A 16,070-nucleotide genomic window follows, 5' to 3' on the forward strand; every position below is an offset into this window, starting at 1 on the left:
TCCTCTATTGTCACCTGGCCTTTGATTAAATGCACTTGGGTGGATTTTTTGGACTCTTCTTTTGAAACTCTCCCTTATCTAGATAAGAATTAGAAGTCAAATAACAGGCACTCATTATATGTAACCAGCTTTTCTTGATATGAATTACGGGGACTCAAAATTCATATTTACCTCACTATTTCCCAAGCAGTGAAAGAAGAAAATGAATAATCCCTTTTAAAAAATATAGATATAACTTCATTGGTTAATAGGTAAACAAACGAGCAAATAGATGCAGAAATAAGAGAAGCTTTCCACTTTTTTTTTAAATTTTTGTTTTGTCTTTGTTTTTGTTTTTTTTTGTCGGGAATGTAGGGTTGTGTCTTTTAGAACAACTCAGCTGAAGGTCTCCTTTCCATATCAGCTATGATCGTTTACTTATCTGAGGCTTATTTTCCAGAATACAATTCTATCCGTTAGATGTAATCGATTCATGGTGACTCCAGTATCATAATTAAGCCAAGCTAAGGCTTTGAAGATGAAAATGCAAGTGCAAAAGGAAGGTTTAAATAGTCTCCAGTCGGCTTCTTTACGAGGGTCACGGATCTGGTATGTGAAAGTAAATCTGAATTATTCTTGGATATGGAGACGCTTTTCAGTATTCCTGACGCTTTTCACGTTATACGTACGTTCTTATATCTACATATGAGCAGCCAAATGCTTGAACAAACCCTTAAGGTTTTAGATGACTTTACCTGAGTGGAATTAAGGATTACAAAAATGTAGGAGAAGGCGATGTGTAACGGCACAAGGAAGCCAATCAGCCACGTGACACCCAGCAATGGAGCTAACACCACGCATGCACGGACACCAAGCCTGTAAGAGACCAAATGAATAGTCACTTGGAAAACAAAAGCATTCATCTGAAATCGATATAAAGAAAAATTGAAAACTCTTAGCTTAAATTGAAGGCAATGAATAGTCGCGATATATTCTCGGGAGTGACAAAAGAAGCAGTTTGAAGGTCGTCCATCGAAAACGCACTATATTTTATGTGCTAGGGCGTCATTCAAAGCCCATCAATTCCAGGCCAGCTTTTCTTTGTAACAAGCTATGATGCGAGATTGTTTGTTGATTGGAAGCATTCAAGAGGCGGGAGAAGTAACTATTATTAGCCCACCTGATCTGCTCAGTCGGGCTATCCTTCACCTGTTGGATTGTTGTTACTTCCTTTATAACTCGCACGAGGATCGTCATGTTAATCTTCAGGGATTAAAAGGGAAAACAAAAGAAGATGGAGGTATGAAAAGAGAAAAACTGAAATATCGGATACTTTTGTTGCACTAGCTTATGTTGTAATTTTTCAAAGAGTACTTTCAAAGAGTCACAGACTCATTCCTTTTCAGAAGAAGAAGAACAGAAATGATTGTCGAGATGCTGTTATAATCAACTTTGAAACAAATATCTTTAGAAGATTAAACTCATATCCATTAAAGAAATTCAAACTGTTGCCACTTACGATTGAGACGAATCCAACAAAGGAAACAAATATCCAGATGACATCGTTAGAGGAGGACATCCAGCAGCTTAGAATTAGAAAAATAAAAGGCACAAACAGACTTATATATATATATATATATTTTTTTTTTATATACATATATAAACATATAACTAACTGCAGACAGTACTGTTTCGGCCTTCTGGGCCTAATCAGTGCAGTGCTGATGCTAGGATGGAGGTAAGGCTATATAGCCACCCCAAGTGATCTCACATATGTGGTATCATCTAAGCCATGCCAGAGTGCTCAAACTAGAAAAGCTAGTGAGCATATATATATATATATATATATATATATATATATATATATATATATAATATATATATTTTTATATACAGATATAAACATATATATATATATATTTTTTTCTACATTAATGGCAGAATTTAAAGGCTTTTCTTAACAGAATGTCAAATCAAAATCCATTTTTAATTCAGCATGTTGCCTTTATATGACTCTGCAAAATTACGAAAAGACGCTATCTTGGATACTGGTTTAGAAACTCTCCCTCTCCTACTCTTATACATGGAGAGATCCACAACTTGAAATGAGGGGTGCCTAGTGGGTGTGTGGGAGGGGGGAGGCTAGTTATTGAGGCTGCAGGTTTCTGTTATTAAGTCCTTGCATTCCCTGGGCTTCGACCATTTTGTATAAAGTCAATAAAATAAACAAACTTTCAAACTTACTTTTCATCATTGACAAAAGTTTCGATTCCATCATTTCCTGCAGCGATTACCAGAGATACAGCAACTATAATTGCAGGCAGTCCTGAGGAAAGTAATGATGAAAGGCTGCCAGTTTAAGTAAGGCATTACAGCGAAAACAATCGAGTTATAGTGTTATTACATTTGCCAGAGCTGATAACTGTAGAAGTTAATGGTTTTAATATACCACTGACCGTAAGTTGTTGCGCTATTATATGAATTTCCCATGTGATTTTTTTATGTTTTTAACTCTTGAAACCTTTTGATTGTGGGTATGAAATTATTAAAACAATGCTAATTAGCCATAGCTGCGTGATTTCAGCCAACTATATCTGCAACTATAACTAGCTCTAATGAGCACTAGAAATATTTTAGGATTAACTCAGGTACACCTGAAGACGATTCAACGGTTTCCGAAAAAAGCGCGTGTTCATTTAAAGAATTAAAAAATAAAGTCCTTTAAAAATATTTTTGTTCGGTTTAATTTTTGCCAAATCAGAATCAAGACATTTCCTCAAGTATTTGTTCAAGTCCTATCCCATTTTTCCCATTTCTTGACGACGCTCCTCACCCCAGCAAAAGCCATGATAACGATGCATTTTATCGGTAATGTTGTAAACCTTTACAACAAATAAGCAGATGTAAATCCCCTCGACAAGCATCCAGCAAAAACTGGCCATCAGGAAATACTGCATAAGAGCTGCCACAGCTACACAAGCAGCCTACAAGGAATAGGTAATCGGTAAAAATGTAATAATTTGCCCGAAAAGTGGCATTTGCCGAAATAATAATCCAGAAAAATAGAAAGAAACAAAAACCAACGTAAACAGAAAGAACAAGGCAAAACTACAATATAGAAAACATGCAAAAAAAACAAACAAACAAGGAAACAAAAAAACAAGAGAAAAGAATCACTCGATAGATCAGTCAGTCTTTAATCGTTAAGAAGCTGGACCAAATTAAAAAAAACAAGCAAACAAACTAAACAAACAAACAAACAAGCACAAGAACAGTAACATTAAATGACCAACACGAAAGTAGGAGTACAAAAAGTCACCTGGTTTGCAGTGGAGTCGATCCCAGCGAAAAAGATGATATGGCTTGCTCCAATGCAGGAAGTCAGACTAACCCGTATGTGACACAAAGGTGAATTTCTATCTCTACAACAAGCCAATAAACAGCAACTAAATGAAATTGATTTAGAAGTCAGACAAAAACAGAACTAAGGTCAATGAATTGTAAAAAAAAAACATCAAAAAGACAATTGCAAATGATCCACCAAATGAATGAATAAATCCGCCGACAGAATACATTTTTTAAATGAATTAACTAGTGAATAACGAATGGATAAAAGAATACTGACTAGACAGTTTCTATTATACACTAACGTTAATTTGAAGATATTTTCACTCCTTGGTGAGATATCATTTTTTAAGAAAATGGTTCCCGGCTGGACCAACACTCAAGGTCTTAAAATAACTGAGGAGAATGTGCAACCATTCTATAATGTCAAGAAATGGATAGACATTCTAGTCTTCTCGGATAAGGACGAATAAACGGTATGTCCTGTCTCCTGCTTCTATTAATTAGTCAATTTGGTTTTGCAGGGGACGTTAAAGAACCCACTCACGAGATTACTGTGATGCGGTCTGGCCTGCTGTTTACTGGGAATTGGGGGGTTTAGCCTTGTCATTGTTAACGCGGGGTCCACCGTAATTGGCTAAAGCTGTAGTGGTCTCCCCGCCTAAGATAATTAGGCGAAGCTAAATAAATTATATTAAATTAGAAAGATCATCTCAGAACGTTTGATTTCTTTTTCAGCTACAAGCGGTCTGTGCTGACATTGATCCAGAACTGATCTCATGACTCATTTTCCTTATAGTTAATTTTCCACAATTCAGTAAGATATCAGTGTTAATTTAGCGTACTTACGTGAGCTGAAGATAGCTGATAATTGTGAGTATGACTCCGGTGAGAGATAAAGCCATCCCTACTCGAGTGACGAATGTCAGTATTTCGTCATGCTCACCTGACGAACGAGTTTTATCCTGATTGAAAAACTGTAAAGGTCATAATTATTTTATCTGTATCAAAGTAAATGTTTTTATTAATAAATAAAAATAAATAGAAATAAATGCCATAGTTTTAATGCCACTGTGTACCTTTTTAAGTCCGTATGAATTTTGTTTTGTAGAAGAGAAAAAAATATTCACCTTTCCTTCGTCGGCATTGTCGGTGAATTCCATGAGCACGGCGAAGTGGGTTAGATGATTGCAAACACATTCCGTATGGTGATCAGATATCATCTCTGTTTAACATCCTTCACTTGACCAACTCCCAAAGCTTTAAAAAGAATCAGACAAGGAGAAAGGAGTTAAAATAACTCATTCGATTGGAAACCTCCTCCCCCCTCTACCTGAAAAGAATTCAACTCACTCTACTAATTTCTTTAAAGTGATTTCTGATACTTTTCGCTTCCTTTCCGATGAAAAACCGGAAGAATTCACGCTGTTTATAATTTGTTACTGTGATGCTTACTTTTCTTCTGAGAAGCTCCAGAATACACATGTTCTTTTTTTGCGATTCACCTAAGGGAAAAAGGAATCAAGTGTTGTGATTGAAAGATTAATATAACAAGGCTTCAGCGCTCGCCTCGGTGATACCTTACTAGTAGCTGACTGGTAAGGCGTCATAGAGATAGAATATGAATGTTACCCTCCAAGTTAAAAGGTAATTCTAAACATTAAGTTCTCCGGGACCACTCCATTAATCAGGTCTAAATTTGTTATTCAGCAAAAAAGAATTTGTTAATTTGTTTTTCAATTCGAATTCCTCAAGTCTTCGATGTAAAATCGAGGAGGGCTGCCAGTGTCTGATAGTCCCCCCCCCCCCCCCCCTGTAGTGGCTTTAGGTTGACGAAATTTAAAAAATTGCAGGAAGAATTATGGGATGTAATGCTCATTTATTAATCAAGTCTCGAGCAGTTTTCTAATAATATATTATGAGCCAGTCATCAAAACTTAGTTTCAACTGAGGAAAAAGATGACAACATAGTCACCCAAATAAGGAATGAATGGACTATTGGTGTTTCCCTTTCATGAAACAAACAAAAAAAAACCAAACAAACAAGAAAACGCCGATTCAATTAAAAAAAATAGTAAACATAACGAAAGAGTAGCGTATATACCTGCATGTTCTTAAAAATCAATGTGACGTTTTCCGGTAGAACCTTGGGCGGAGGGTCTATTACGGCGGACATAATTACGCTGTCCAGTATCCTGAAATAAAACAGATTGAATGATCAAAAAATAGTAAAATGCTTTTTACTAATCCATTTACAGTTATCAAGATAAAATATACATACTTTGTTTTGTTGTCTCTCTCGGTGTCGTCTGAATAGTTTAATAAAAGCTTAGAAAGTTTGTTGTATTCGATCCCAAGTACTGTGGAATCTGTTTAAAAGGGAGGTGAGAAATGTATTCATTTTGGTTGCCAAAGATGTAATTTTTTTTTGAAAAACGACCATGGCCTATGCTCTGGGCACCAATGTCATTACAGACAGCTGAATCATGAAAAAGTGCATTACTCAAAATTTTTCAGAAAGCATAAAGTTTCTTCGTATTCAAAAAGAGAAAAGAAAGGAAAAGAAAGAGCCTTGCGAAATTTCAGACAGAAACCGATTTGGATTAAGATGGAGGGAAAAAGGTAAAAAGAAAACAAGAACTCACTGTATTAAGTGCACACTAGTGCATATGGGAAAAAGAAAACAAGAACTCCCTGCATTAAGTGCACACTAGTGCATATTGCAAATCTGGTATTGCACGTCGGAATGATGCCATCTCCACTGAGGAATTGACCAAGAAATTATGGGCAATTGCCTTGAAATAAATTGACTAAAAACAAGGAAGGGTTTTTACCTCTATCCGGATTAGCAAAGGGAATCTTAATAAAATTCCCCCGACTGCTTCCATTAAGCAGAAAGTCATCTCCTCTCTGGAGGGCATTGCGTCTAACTCGAAAGTCTATATTGATAAAAAAGAAAAATATGTGATGCGAATGCTACAGCGTCAACATATATTTCACTTGCCTACAGAGTACAACGGCATGTGAGTGCTCAGTACGTGCAATGACCCGCATGACTAGAATTTATTCAGTTGCATTTCCCCCAACTTATGATTTTGCGTGCAGTCATTCCCAGATTATAGCATTGCAAGCCACAGTTCATGCTTCTAAAACTGCAGACGAAGAAATATCAGAATTTTCCTTCTTTTTAGTTTGATTAAAGGATAGTGCTGCTGGCTCTTACCGTACAAGTATCGCTTGCCTGAACTCGTACATGATGAAGCTCATTTCGGAAAAAAAGAGGGAAGACTATTTTGCACTTACTCAGATCTTCATCGACATCAACGAATTCGGGATTTGTAACGTGCAGCCACTTTCTGGCAGTTCTTAATATAATTTCTTCAAAGATGTACGCAGTAAAGACAGTATCCTCCAGTTTTTTATCCTTTGATGAATATGTGCGTGAATCGTCGGACCAAATGCTTTGGATTGAAGTTCTAAACAGCTGTTTTGCATACTTGATGGTTAAATTGATGTTTGGTTGAGTTGCAACGTTTTTTCCTTCAGTTGTGTTTGCAATAAAAGCTAAGGCGATAAAAAGCGTAGAATCAAAATTATATCAAGCAAAAGGACTGACGCTAAGTGGTATTCGTACTTTATATTAGGAATTTTAAAGGGGTTTGACTACGTCTACTCAATTGAAAATTACACTGTTTGGCTGTAGAATTCTGAGCAGCTTACAGATGTGAGGTTTTGAATATACTTTAGCGCAGGATGTACAAGATTAACATCGATTTAATAAACAGTTGAAAACAGACATGTTGCATGTGATCATCACTGGATGCCATGATGGTTTGGACATCCCTTAGTTCCTAGAGAACATCCAGGATCAAAAATTTCCGGTTCATATAAGCATTATAATAGACACTGGGCAAAAGCAAATATTGTAAGCAAAATTTAACGCCTAACATAAGCTTGCAGTCTTCCTGTCTTTTCTGACTGATAAGGTGTTGCAAAAACACGGTTCATAACTGGCATCGCTAAACAGTTATAGTTATGCTAAAGGTGAACGGAATTAAGGCCTGGAATTGTTTTTTTGGCTTTCTCTTCCCTTAGCATCCCAAATGATCGCAAAAAAATTATAATAGTAATAGTAATAATAATAATGATGACAAAAATTATAATAATAAAGACAACAATAATAATAATAATAATAATAATAACAAGAAGAAAAAAAAGAAGAAGAAATAAAACAACAAAGTAGAAAGGACCAAACAGAAAAAGTGTAGTAAAATACTTACTGGGATCCATCGATTTTAACCTGATTTTAAACTCGAAAGATCTGCAGTGTACTACTTCAAATTTGAGTTTTTCGTCGCTGTTGTTGAAATAGATTTGATCTGAAGAAAATTTATGAAATGCATTAAAGCAAGGCTGAGTCGATGTCCCTCCTTCATGGCACCAATTAGAGCATAACCCTTTGCTACCGCTGGTGGAGAACGGAAAGCATTTTATCCTGTGCCATCTACTCTTAAGAAGTCCTATGCAGTTGGAACCAGTACATTCACTCTGCTTCAAGAACGGAGCAGTTCCACACTCACGATCTGCAGGAAATTTAACATTGCAGCGAAATAAAGTAAATGAACACTTAGCTATTGGACAAAGTGGAATGAATTGACCAGTTAACAGTCCACTAACCCACTTGAGATTTATCTTATTCATTCATATTTTTTTTACTCTGCTCAAGCTAGCTGATAGCAAGGAACTTACTTCGTTCTGCCATTGCCCAGCTGCTTTGAACAACTGCAGGATAGGAAAGGAAAAAATGTTACCTTAAATGGAAAGGATGCCAATAACAACTAGTAATAATCATTGACTACTAAAGAACCATCGATCTAGCGGTGTGTTCAAACCTACGAATATCTGATGGTTGCGTGGCGCACAGTTCCGATCTATTATCATTTCGAATGGTCCGATTCAGTGGTCATTTCGAATGATCAACTGGTAACAATTCATCTACATATCGTATATGGCATCCAGATGGCAAGGGCTTCATCTAGCCAGCACGCAGGATTCAAAGCTTTCGCATGAAATCGAGGTTAGTGGTCAGCCAGTCCACTGAGATAGCACCCAATCCATGAAAGTGCACAGCATCCAGAAAGAAGCCACACGGAGAGTAAACGTTCTCTCGAACGCAAAAAATATAATAGGAATAGCGAAATTATTACATAGGAAAAACCAAATTACACAAAAAATGACAAATAATCGGCTTATAAAGCAATCAGCTGGCAAACCATGTAGAAACAGCAAATGTTATATACTGCTATAGCGGTGGAATGAGTTGTTAGTCTGAGAGATTTTATTTGGAGCTACGCTAAAGTATCGTGAAGCCTGTGATCTCGGTTTGATTAACGTGTTTTTCACATTGTTGTTATTCTTGGCTAGCAATTACCTCTTTTATTCATTAGAATTAATGTAACACCTGAAAATGTTTTTATCGAGACTTCAATTTTTCATCGTGAGCGAGCGCATTTGAAAGTTCCAGATTGGTCACTGGTTTTAAATAAACTCCTGACTAAAAAGTTGCCAATGTTTTTGTCGCGTTTGAATGAAATAAGTGAGGGTTGCGGAAAGATAGTGCCAGTCTCTAAATCGTTTTGGAGTAATTTAAAATTTTTAAGAATGATAGATTAAACTGCGTGGTTGTGAGGGTGAAATGTGAGAGTAAATGGAATGTTGTCAGTGTTTTCCTTCTCAGCTGTTTGTAATGCTGACTGTCGATCCATTTGTTGGGCACGGTGGTGACCCACTTGAACGACAGAAACAGGATAGCCACGTTTATCGAGAAACTGGCATATTGCCTCTGATTTTTCGGAAAAATCAGAGTCGTCACCGCATAAACGACGAGGTCTGAGAAACTGTGATAAAGGTATGGAGTTCTTGACGTGTGCTGGATGTGAAGATGAATACCACGAGTAACTAAACACTAGTGCATAAACCGTTGCCTTCAACTGAAATTTTGATGTTTAGAAAAGCCAAAGAAGTGTCGGAAATTTCCCAGGTATATTTAAGAGCCGGATAAAAGGAATTGACGGCGGTTGTAAATTTAGTGAGCTCCTCTCTTGTAGAGGAGGTAGCGCCGATACAATCGCCAATGTAACGGCCGTAGAGTTCAGGTTTTGGGCTGTGGTATTGAGTAAAAAATTGATTTTCGATAAAACCTACGAAAAGATTGGCGTAGCTGGGTCCCATTTTAGTACCCATAGCCACGTTATTAGTTTGTTTGTAATAGTTACCACCGAATGAAAACCAATTAAGTGTGAGTACTGGTTAACAGTGGGATGATGGAAAAAATGTTTGAGGGCCCGGAGACCTTCGTCATTGGGAATGACAGTTTAGAGAGTTGTTATATTTATAGTGAAAATAAGTTTGTTTTGACCGAGGAAACTGAAGTCGCGAAAAATTTCAAGTGCGTGTTAGCTGTCCTTAATGTAAGACAGTAAAGTTTTGACGATAGGTGCCATAATTTTTTCCAAATAGCTGGAAATACGTTCGGTGGGACAACTGCAGGCAGAAACGATGGGTCGACCTAGGTTTTTAGGTTTGTGGATTTTAGGTAAAAAGTAAATACACGAAGTTCTAGGAGTGGTGATGGTGAGATTTTTAGCAATGGCCGCAAATTATTGTTTAGTTATAAGATCTTGTTGCAATAAGTTATACATCGGCGACACAGGAAGACGACTAGGTGACCGATTCCGAGAACACCTTCGCAACGTGAAAAGAAATGACACGGACGCATCCAAACCAGTCGCTAGACACTTTAATCTCACTAATCATTCTAAACAGCATGTGGGAGTCTGCGGCCTTTCCTTACATCTAGGCAGCTCTGAAAGCCGCAAAACCCTAGAACAAAAATTTATCTTCCAAATCGGCATCCTTAATCCGCATGGAATCAACTCGCGCTTATCATTCAACTAATTTATTCCTGTTTTCTCGTTACCATTTTCCAATCAATGGTGTAGCTCCACTTTCTGCATATAAACACACAGACAACCCACAATTCCTCCAATCGCTCTGACGAAGGTCTAACGCTCGACGTTTTCAACTCATTTGTTAACACTAAATTACCTGTTATACTCTCCTACCGACGCAGCACCAAAGTTTCTTTAGAAACTTACCCCCTTTTATTCCTTGATCGTATAGCTTGCGCAGATTTCAAATTTTATTTACATCCAAGATGCTCGTCATTTTGGGTTCGAACTAAGCCTCACGTATTTAGATAGCACGTGTTTAAGCATAAAGCCTATTCGATGCGTTTATTGCCGTGAGAAAAATGAGTCTTATTTCCAAGCCTTTTTTTTTTTTTTTTTGTAATCATCATGAGGAAATCTTTTCGACCCCAAGCACCGTTAGACTGTACCTTTTGTTAAGTTACATATTTTTTAGCTGACATTTAGAAGCTTGACAGACAACATCTGGTTGACGCAGTTCACGGCGCTTTCCTACAGTGCCTTGTTCTGAAAAGCGAACGAAGATTATACCGACTGCTTCTAAAATAATAAAATCGTGTGGTTCAAATCGATCGCTAAGGAAAATGTAGCCTCGCCTTTTCGAAGACCCTCCCACTTCTCGCGGAATAATAAAGGCGATCGACTAAGTACACTTCTAAACGATATTTAGGTAGCGTTGTATCCTCTTTGTAGAGGTGTTTTTGACTTGTAAGACTACTGCAAGTTCTGCTTCGGTAGCATGTCCGTTTTGGTCGTTAGCATAATACTAAAAACTCAAGGTGTTTTATCAGATGTTTTGACTCTGCCTTTCGTTATTAATTGACTTTTAAGGGCGGTACTGATCTATAAAATTAGAAATTTTCTTACATATTTGCATATTTCATTTTGTACCTGAAGGAGTTTCAAATTAAGAGTGTAGCTTTTGTCAGTATTTGACATAATTTGACAGAGGAAATTAGAAAATTAAGAACCCGTTTTTTTCGCTTGACGTTCCAACAAACGATTAACAAACTTTAAACTGATAGTTACCTCTACGTCGGGTCAATCGAAATAACGATAACATTAATCGGTGTTTGATAATTCTTACCAAGAAGGAACATCACAGCATGAATCATGCTTGCGAAAGCATAGGGTATTCTGTTCATTCCTCCTGATCTCACTCGAAGACTCTTGATCCAACTCGAAGACTCTTGCCTCAATCGATCCATCCACAATAAATCAATGACATAAAGTTATATATCCACTAGAGGCGTCTATGATTCATCCAGTATGTTTTTATCCATATGTAAACCTGGTCGTACAAGCGGTTATCGTCTGTTCTACAATTCTCCTTCGTGACTCGACAATTTAGCACGCAATGCATTACTTCATATTAATACAGTAGGTGTTATCTTTTAACTTATTAATGGGCTTTCACTTGTGGGAAAAAAAAAAAAAACCTTAAGATTAAACTATCGTGGTAGACAGATGACCAACTTCAACAGACTTACAAAGACTTCCTAAAAGCTATTTTTATTGGGACTGAAGACTCCGCTCACCGTTTTACAACGAAAACATTGTTTGAGAGATTTCGATCAGATATCGAATGAATCAAATTCAACCGATGAATTTAATAGCCCACTTCTGAGTTCTCGCGGTTCAGCGATATTGTACCGAAATTACGGCCTGAGGACGAGGGTAAGTGCGAAGTCGCTTTCATCGGTATGAGGAATAAAGTGCAGTGGTAGAGAAACAAGCGAAAACTCTTGAAAATCTCATAGTGGAAGAGCAAAAAAAAAAAGAGAGAGGCATTACGTGAAGTGATGGCGGCAAAGGGGAAAAAAGTAACGCAGCTCTGTTTGATTCATGCAAGAAGCTGCCGCAATGAAGCAGGTCAAAGTTGCCTCCTGTGCCAAAGGCTAGGCTTGAGTCGATTGTGCCAGCATAATTTTTAGCATAATTTGGCAAAACGAGCATAATTTTAAACTTTTTTCAAAGAAAAGCACTACCGGCATAATCTGCATTTTTACTTCCACGATGTGAACAATTTCAGTAATTTTGTATTGAATATACTTCTCTTGACTGAATTATCTTTCTAAAATGTTGTTGCTAATAATGAATTGCGCTTACGGTGAATTCACTGCGGTCGTTGTAACGTTTCTCGGTTTCAGGCCCTACCCGTACGACTCGCTAGCGAGTTGACTGAGATCCAAGATAAAAGATGGCGTCCACCTCGTCGAACACTTTTAGTTCTTCGGGCAATGTCTGTAATTAACTCCTCTCTCAACGATTCGCAAGACTATGCTCCAGGAGATTATATTCGGGTTTGTGTTATGCTTCTGTACAATAAACGCTGATAAGCGTATTACTCTGCGTCCTTACTTTGACTTAAGAAGCTCCATTGATTGAAAAATGATGAGCAGCATGTTTATCGATTCTGAGGAACAAATTTAGGGGAAACGTGCAACGACACAATGTTTGATAATTGGTTTATTAAAATAATGGGCTGCAGTCACCAGATAAGTAATCAGTTGCTGTTTGTTTTGTGTTTACCCCGGTGATCTGCCTTTATTTTGCTTAAAATCAAGTAGCATAATTCTGATGCCAGGAGCATAATTTAGAGAAACGAGCATAACTCGGGCAAAAATTTCATAAATTTTGAGCAGTGCTAGGAGCATAATATGCCAGTTTTACGAGCACAATCGACTCAAGCCTACCAAAGACCGCAGAAAACTATTGGAGGAGAAATTACAAACAAGTGAAGGCAAATTTCTAGTACCACTTCCCCAACATTCCACAGCTCGCGTGCCTATGTTGTGTCACAAACTACAATTTCGTTTCGCAAAGTACAGTAAGTCCTCGCTACGGTTCTATAATGACACCAAAAATTTTCTTTCATTTTTACCACCACGACTCTTTATTCGTTGTACCGACGAGAACCACTTCGCACCTAGTCTAGTCCTTGCACCGTAATTTCGGTACCAGATCACTGAACCGTGAGAACTCGGAAGTGGCCTTTTATAAACAAATGCTTCACAGTTTTTACTCTATGAGTTGGTGAAGGATTCAATCCAATTAGAAACGGTTTTTAGGCCGCGTCTCAACCAATTTTATAATATCACATTTACGAAGACAAATTCATTTTATAAACAAGTTGTCGCTAGCATCCAAAGTGATTTGAGAGAGAGAAAAGAGACGATTAATAATTTAATAATTGGCTTGAATTGCTTAAAAACACTTTGCTTGAAAATATGTCCAGCCGGAAAAACAAGTTATATTCATGAAAATAGTAACGAAGCTAGGGATGTACTCGGCGACCCACGACTCACGTGGGCAGAGAAAAAAAAATGCGGACGGCACCAAGAAGCAATCAGAATGCAGGATTCGTTACCGTGCTCTTAGAAAAAAAAACATAAAATAAACAAACGACTTAATTTTGTTTCACTGTCATCAGAGAATGAAAAGTATATATTAAAAAAATATATTGCTAGTACTAGGGCTTGAATCCAAGTCTTTTCGCTTGGTGTGGGGAATGGTTTATCCTTTGTGCCAAATTATGTAGACATTCCAAGTTACGTGTATATATTTTACATTACGTATACCCATACATATAATGCATATCAAATACCCATTCTATATGACCAGTATACAAACCATATCCTAACCAAGTCCTCCTTCTGTCTCTAATTTGGCATTTATCAGAGCTGTTAATTAACCTCTTTGCATTCGTACCACTTTTCTTTGTAACAAAAAAATACAGCAATGTCGAATTGTAGTAGACAGCCGTGAATTCTGGACACCATAAACTCTCTTTTGACTAGAACGCACTATGTTATTGTTTTTGCATAATATCTAACAGGATTTTACGGAAACGAAGAGGCTTTAATGACAAACATAACTTTATTGCACGAAACTCACAAACACTCTTCAAAGCACTACGTTAACTAGCTTTCGCATAAGAATAGCAATCAAAGGCAAATTTGTGGAGAAATTTAATCTAATGCTATTGATAGGCAAATACCAAAGACTTCACTGTCACGCAATTAAACAATTTAAGAACAAAAATATGTCAAGTCTCGTAGGCAATAATATCGTAACTTTACCGTTCTTTTGGGCAGAGCTTAAAATACTGAACGGCGAATGAATTCTAGATTTAAACGGATTTGGAAACACGCAACATGCAAACGCTCCTTTAAACCCACCATACACTGCAGAAAATAAGTGAGGCCTATAAGATGGCAAAGAATTTAATTTATCCAAACTGGCTGGAGATTTTGAGAACTGCAACATGTAATTAAAGAAGGAAGTAAAGGTATTTAGCTCATCGTTATTGGAGTGAATCGTAAGTTGTAAAGAATTTGTTAACTTTAAGGTCTAATCAGCTGTGTAAAGTAACAATAGCAAGCTATTGTTACTTTACAACACCTAAAGTAAATTCATTTTGATATTCGTAGGTACTCATGCTACGTTGCTCTCGCGTAGCTTTGCTTAAGTTCTTTATTTACAACTCGTATTCGACAAAATACTTCATTACACCTTAAAAGCAAAATTCAGGGATTTTTCCCTCGTTCCCGTATAACTACCCTCAACAATAGAGGATTAATCCCAGGTGATAAAATAGACCCTACGAACTTTGAGGTCTCCAACAGCCCACTTATGTTATTGAAGGTGTTTTGTTTATGTCCATATATCTATCTTCCTGCGAACTTTATCAATATTAGGTTAAGAGAAAGGACTGACATATATAAGTTAGGGCTAGAAGCACAGTTTTTAGTCTGATATAACTATTGATATTTGCTCTCAAGAGAGAGTGCAGAATTTCTCGTCTGTAAAAGCCGAAGTTGTAGCACACTGGAACTTGCAGTGATATCAACCAACATGCAGCATGTGACTTTAAAATCTCCTAAAATGAGCAATGATAATGATAAACAATGAATGTTTTGTGCCGTACAAAAGCTAAATGATTTTTTTCATGGTTTTCAGAGATGAAATAATGGGTTATAAAGGATAATTAAGATTAGTGTTGTAGCTTTCTGGCAACGGGAGATATTTGACCTCAAAGTTGTCAAATATTTGGATGAATCGAAATGTCTAAAAACACAGTCGTATATTTGCCTCTGTTGATTTACAAGCCGACAATCAATTTGACTGATACTTGTGGCGGACATTAACTAAGGATGTAAAAATATGTGTGCAAACTCTCAGAGTAATTGATTAAATACCATCGCAGTGAGAGCTTCATGCATTTTACCTATTTTGAAGCGATTTTCTTGGTGAAAACCAAGAAAAATCGGGGGGGGGGGGGTTTCTATCTCTCCCCCTGAAAAAACCAAAACAGAAACCAGTTTTTCTTTTTGAGTTTTGGGGTAGACCCTTTAAACTGACTTATTTTCATTGAAATCGGTGAGATGACGTATAGCACGATTGTCCGGTGCTCTCGTGGTTAAAACCTAGCTCATATTAAAGACCTGTGATAGTACCACCCCTCCCTCCCTTTCCTCCCATTTTGTTTCTATGTTCTTATATTCAGAATTCCCACATGGTACTGATGTTTAGAAATGTATTCCTTTTTTTTAATGCGACGGTCAATTTTAAGTTTTAAAAGGAAGCGAGTGAGGAAATAAGGATGGTGAGGTCCTGGGGTGCCCAAGAGGTGTTTCCAGTCTCTTCTCGTTTTCTCTAGCCCATTCGCTTTGCTAGCAGCTAAGATAATTTGTTTTTTAGATTATTTGAATCATAATGGTGTTTATGAAAAAAATAATGAACGTGCAACAGTTG

At 37.1% G+C, this 16,070-nt stretch overlaps 2 protein-coding genes across 2 annotated transcripts; both read right to left on the reverse strand.

Moving 5' to 3' along the window:
• Positions 1-21: 21 nt before the first annotated feature.
• On the reverse strand, positions 22-5,695 carry LOC149051347 (adhesion G protein-coupled receptor D1-like). The gene is made up of 12 exons (XM_089213900.1): positions 5,606-5,695; positions 5,429-5,519; positions 4,780-4,829; positions 4,455-4,584; positions 4,174-4,301; positions 3,299-3,401; positions 2,813-2,963; positions 2,224-2,305; positions 1,499-1,565; positions 1,160-1,242; positions 735-855; positions 22-213 (listed from the first exon to the last, which is right to left on the reverse strand). Exons 4-12 carry the CDS (start codon positions 4,545-4,547, stop codon positions 145-147), a joined length of 897 nt encoding a protein of 298 aa, XP_089070026.1. The 5' UTR covers positions 4,548-4,584; positions 4,780-4,829; positions 5,429-5,519; positions 5,606-5,695; the 3' UTR covers positions 22-144.
• A 308-nt stretch (positions 5,696-6,003) lies between these two features.
• LOC149051348 (uncharacterized) lies at positions 6,004-7,901 on the reverse strand. Its single transcript, XM_089213905.1, has 3 exons — positions 7,605-7,901; positions 6,628-6,888; positions 6,004-6,263 (listed from the first exon to the last, which is right to left on the reverse strand). Exons 1-3 carry the CDS (start codon positions 7,612-7,614, stop codon positions 6,106-6,108), a joined length of 429 nt encoding a protein of 142 aa, XP_089070031.1. The 5' UTR covers positions 7,615-7,901; the 3' UTR covers positions 6,004-6,105.
• Positions 7,902-16,070: the final 8,169 nt, after the last annotated feature.

The sequence above is a fragment of the Pocillopora damicornis genome, chromosome 1 (genome assembly GCF_964200805.1).
Source record: "Pocillopora damicornis chromosome 1, jaPocDami1.2, whole genome shotgun sequence".
NCBI classification, from domain to species: domain Eukaryota; kingdom Metazoa; phylum Cnidaria; class Anthozoa; order Scleractinia; family Pocilloporidae; genus Pocillopora; species Pocillopora damicornis.

Coding starts and splice junctions, on each gene's coding strand:
- LOC149051347 (XM_089213900.1), bottom strand. CDS start 4,547: ATGATATCTGATCACCATACGGAATGTGTTTGCAATCATCTAACCCAC. Junction 856..1,159: donor AGCCCGACTGAGCAGATCAG/GTGGGCTAATAA, acceptor GGTCTCTTACAG/GCTTGGTGTCCGTGCATGCG. Junction 214..734: donor TAATCCTTAATTCCACTCAG/GTAAAGTCATCT, acceptor ATTTTTTAAAAG/GGATTATTCATTTTCTTCTT.
- LOC149051348 (XM_089213905.1), bottom strand. Junction 6,264..6,627: donor TGATGTCGATGAAGATCTGA/GTAAGTGCAAAA, acceptor TTATCAATATAG/ACTTTCGAGTTAGACGCAAT.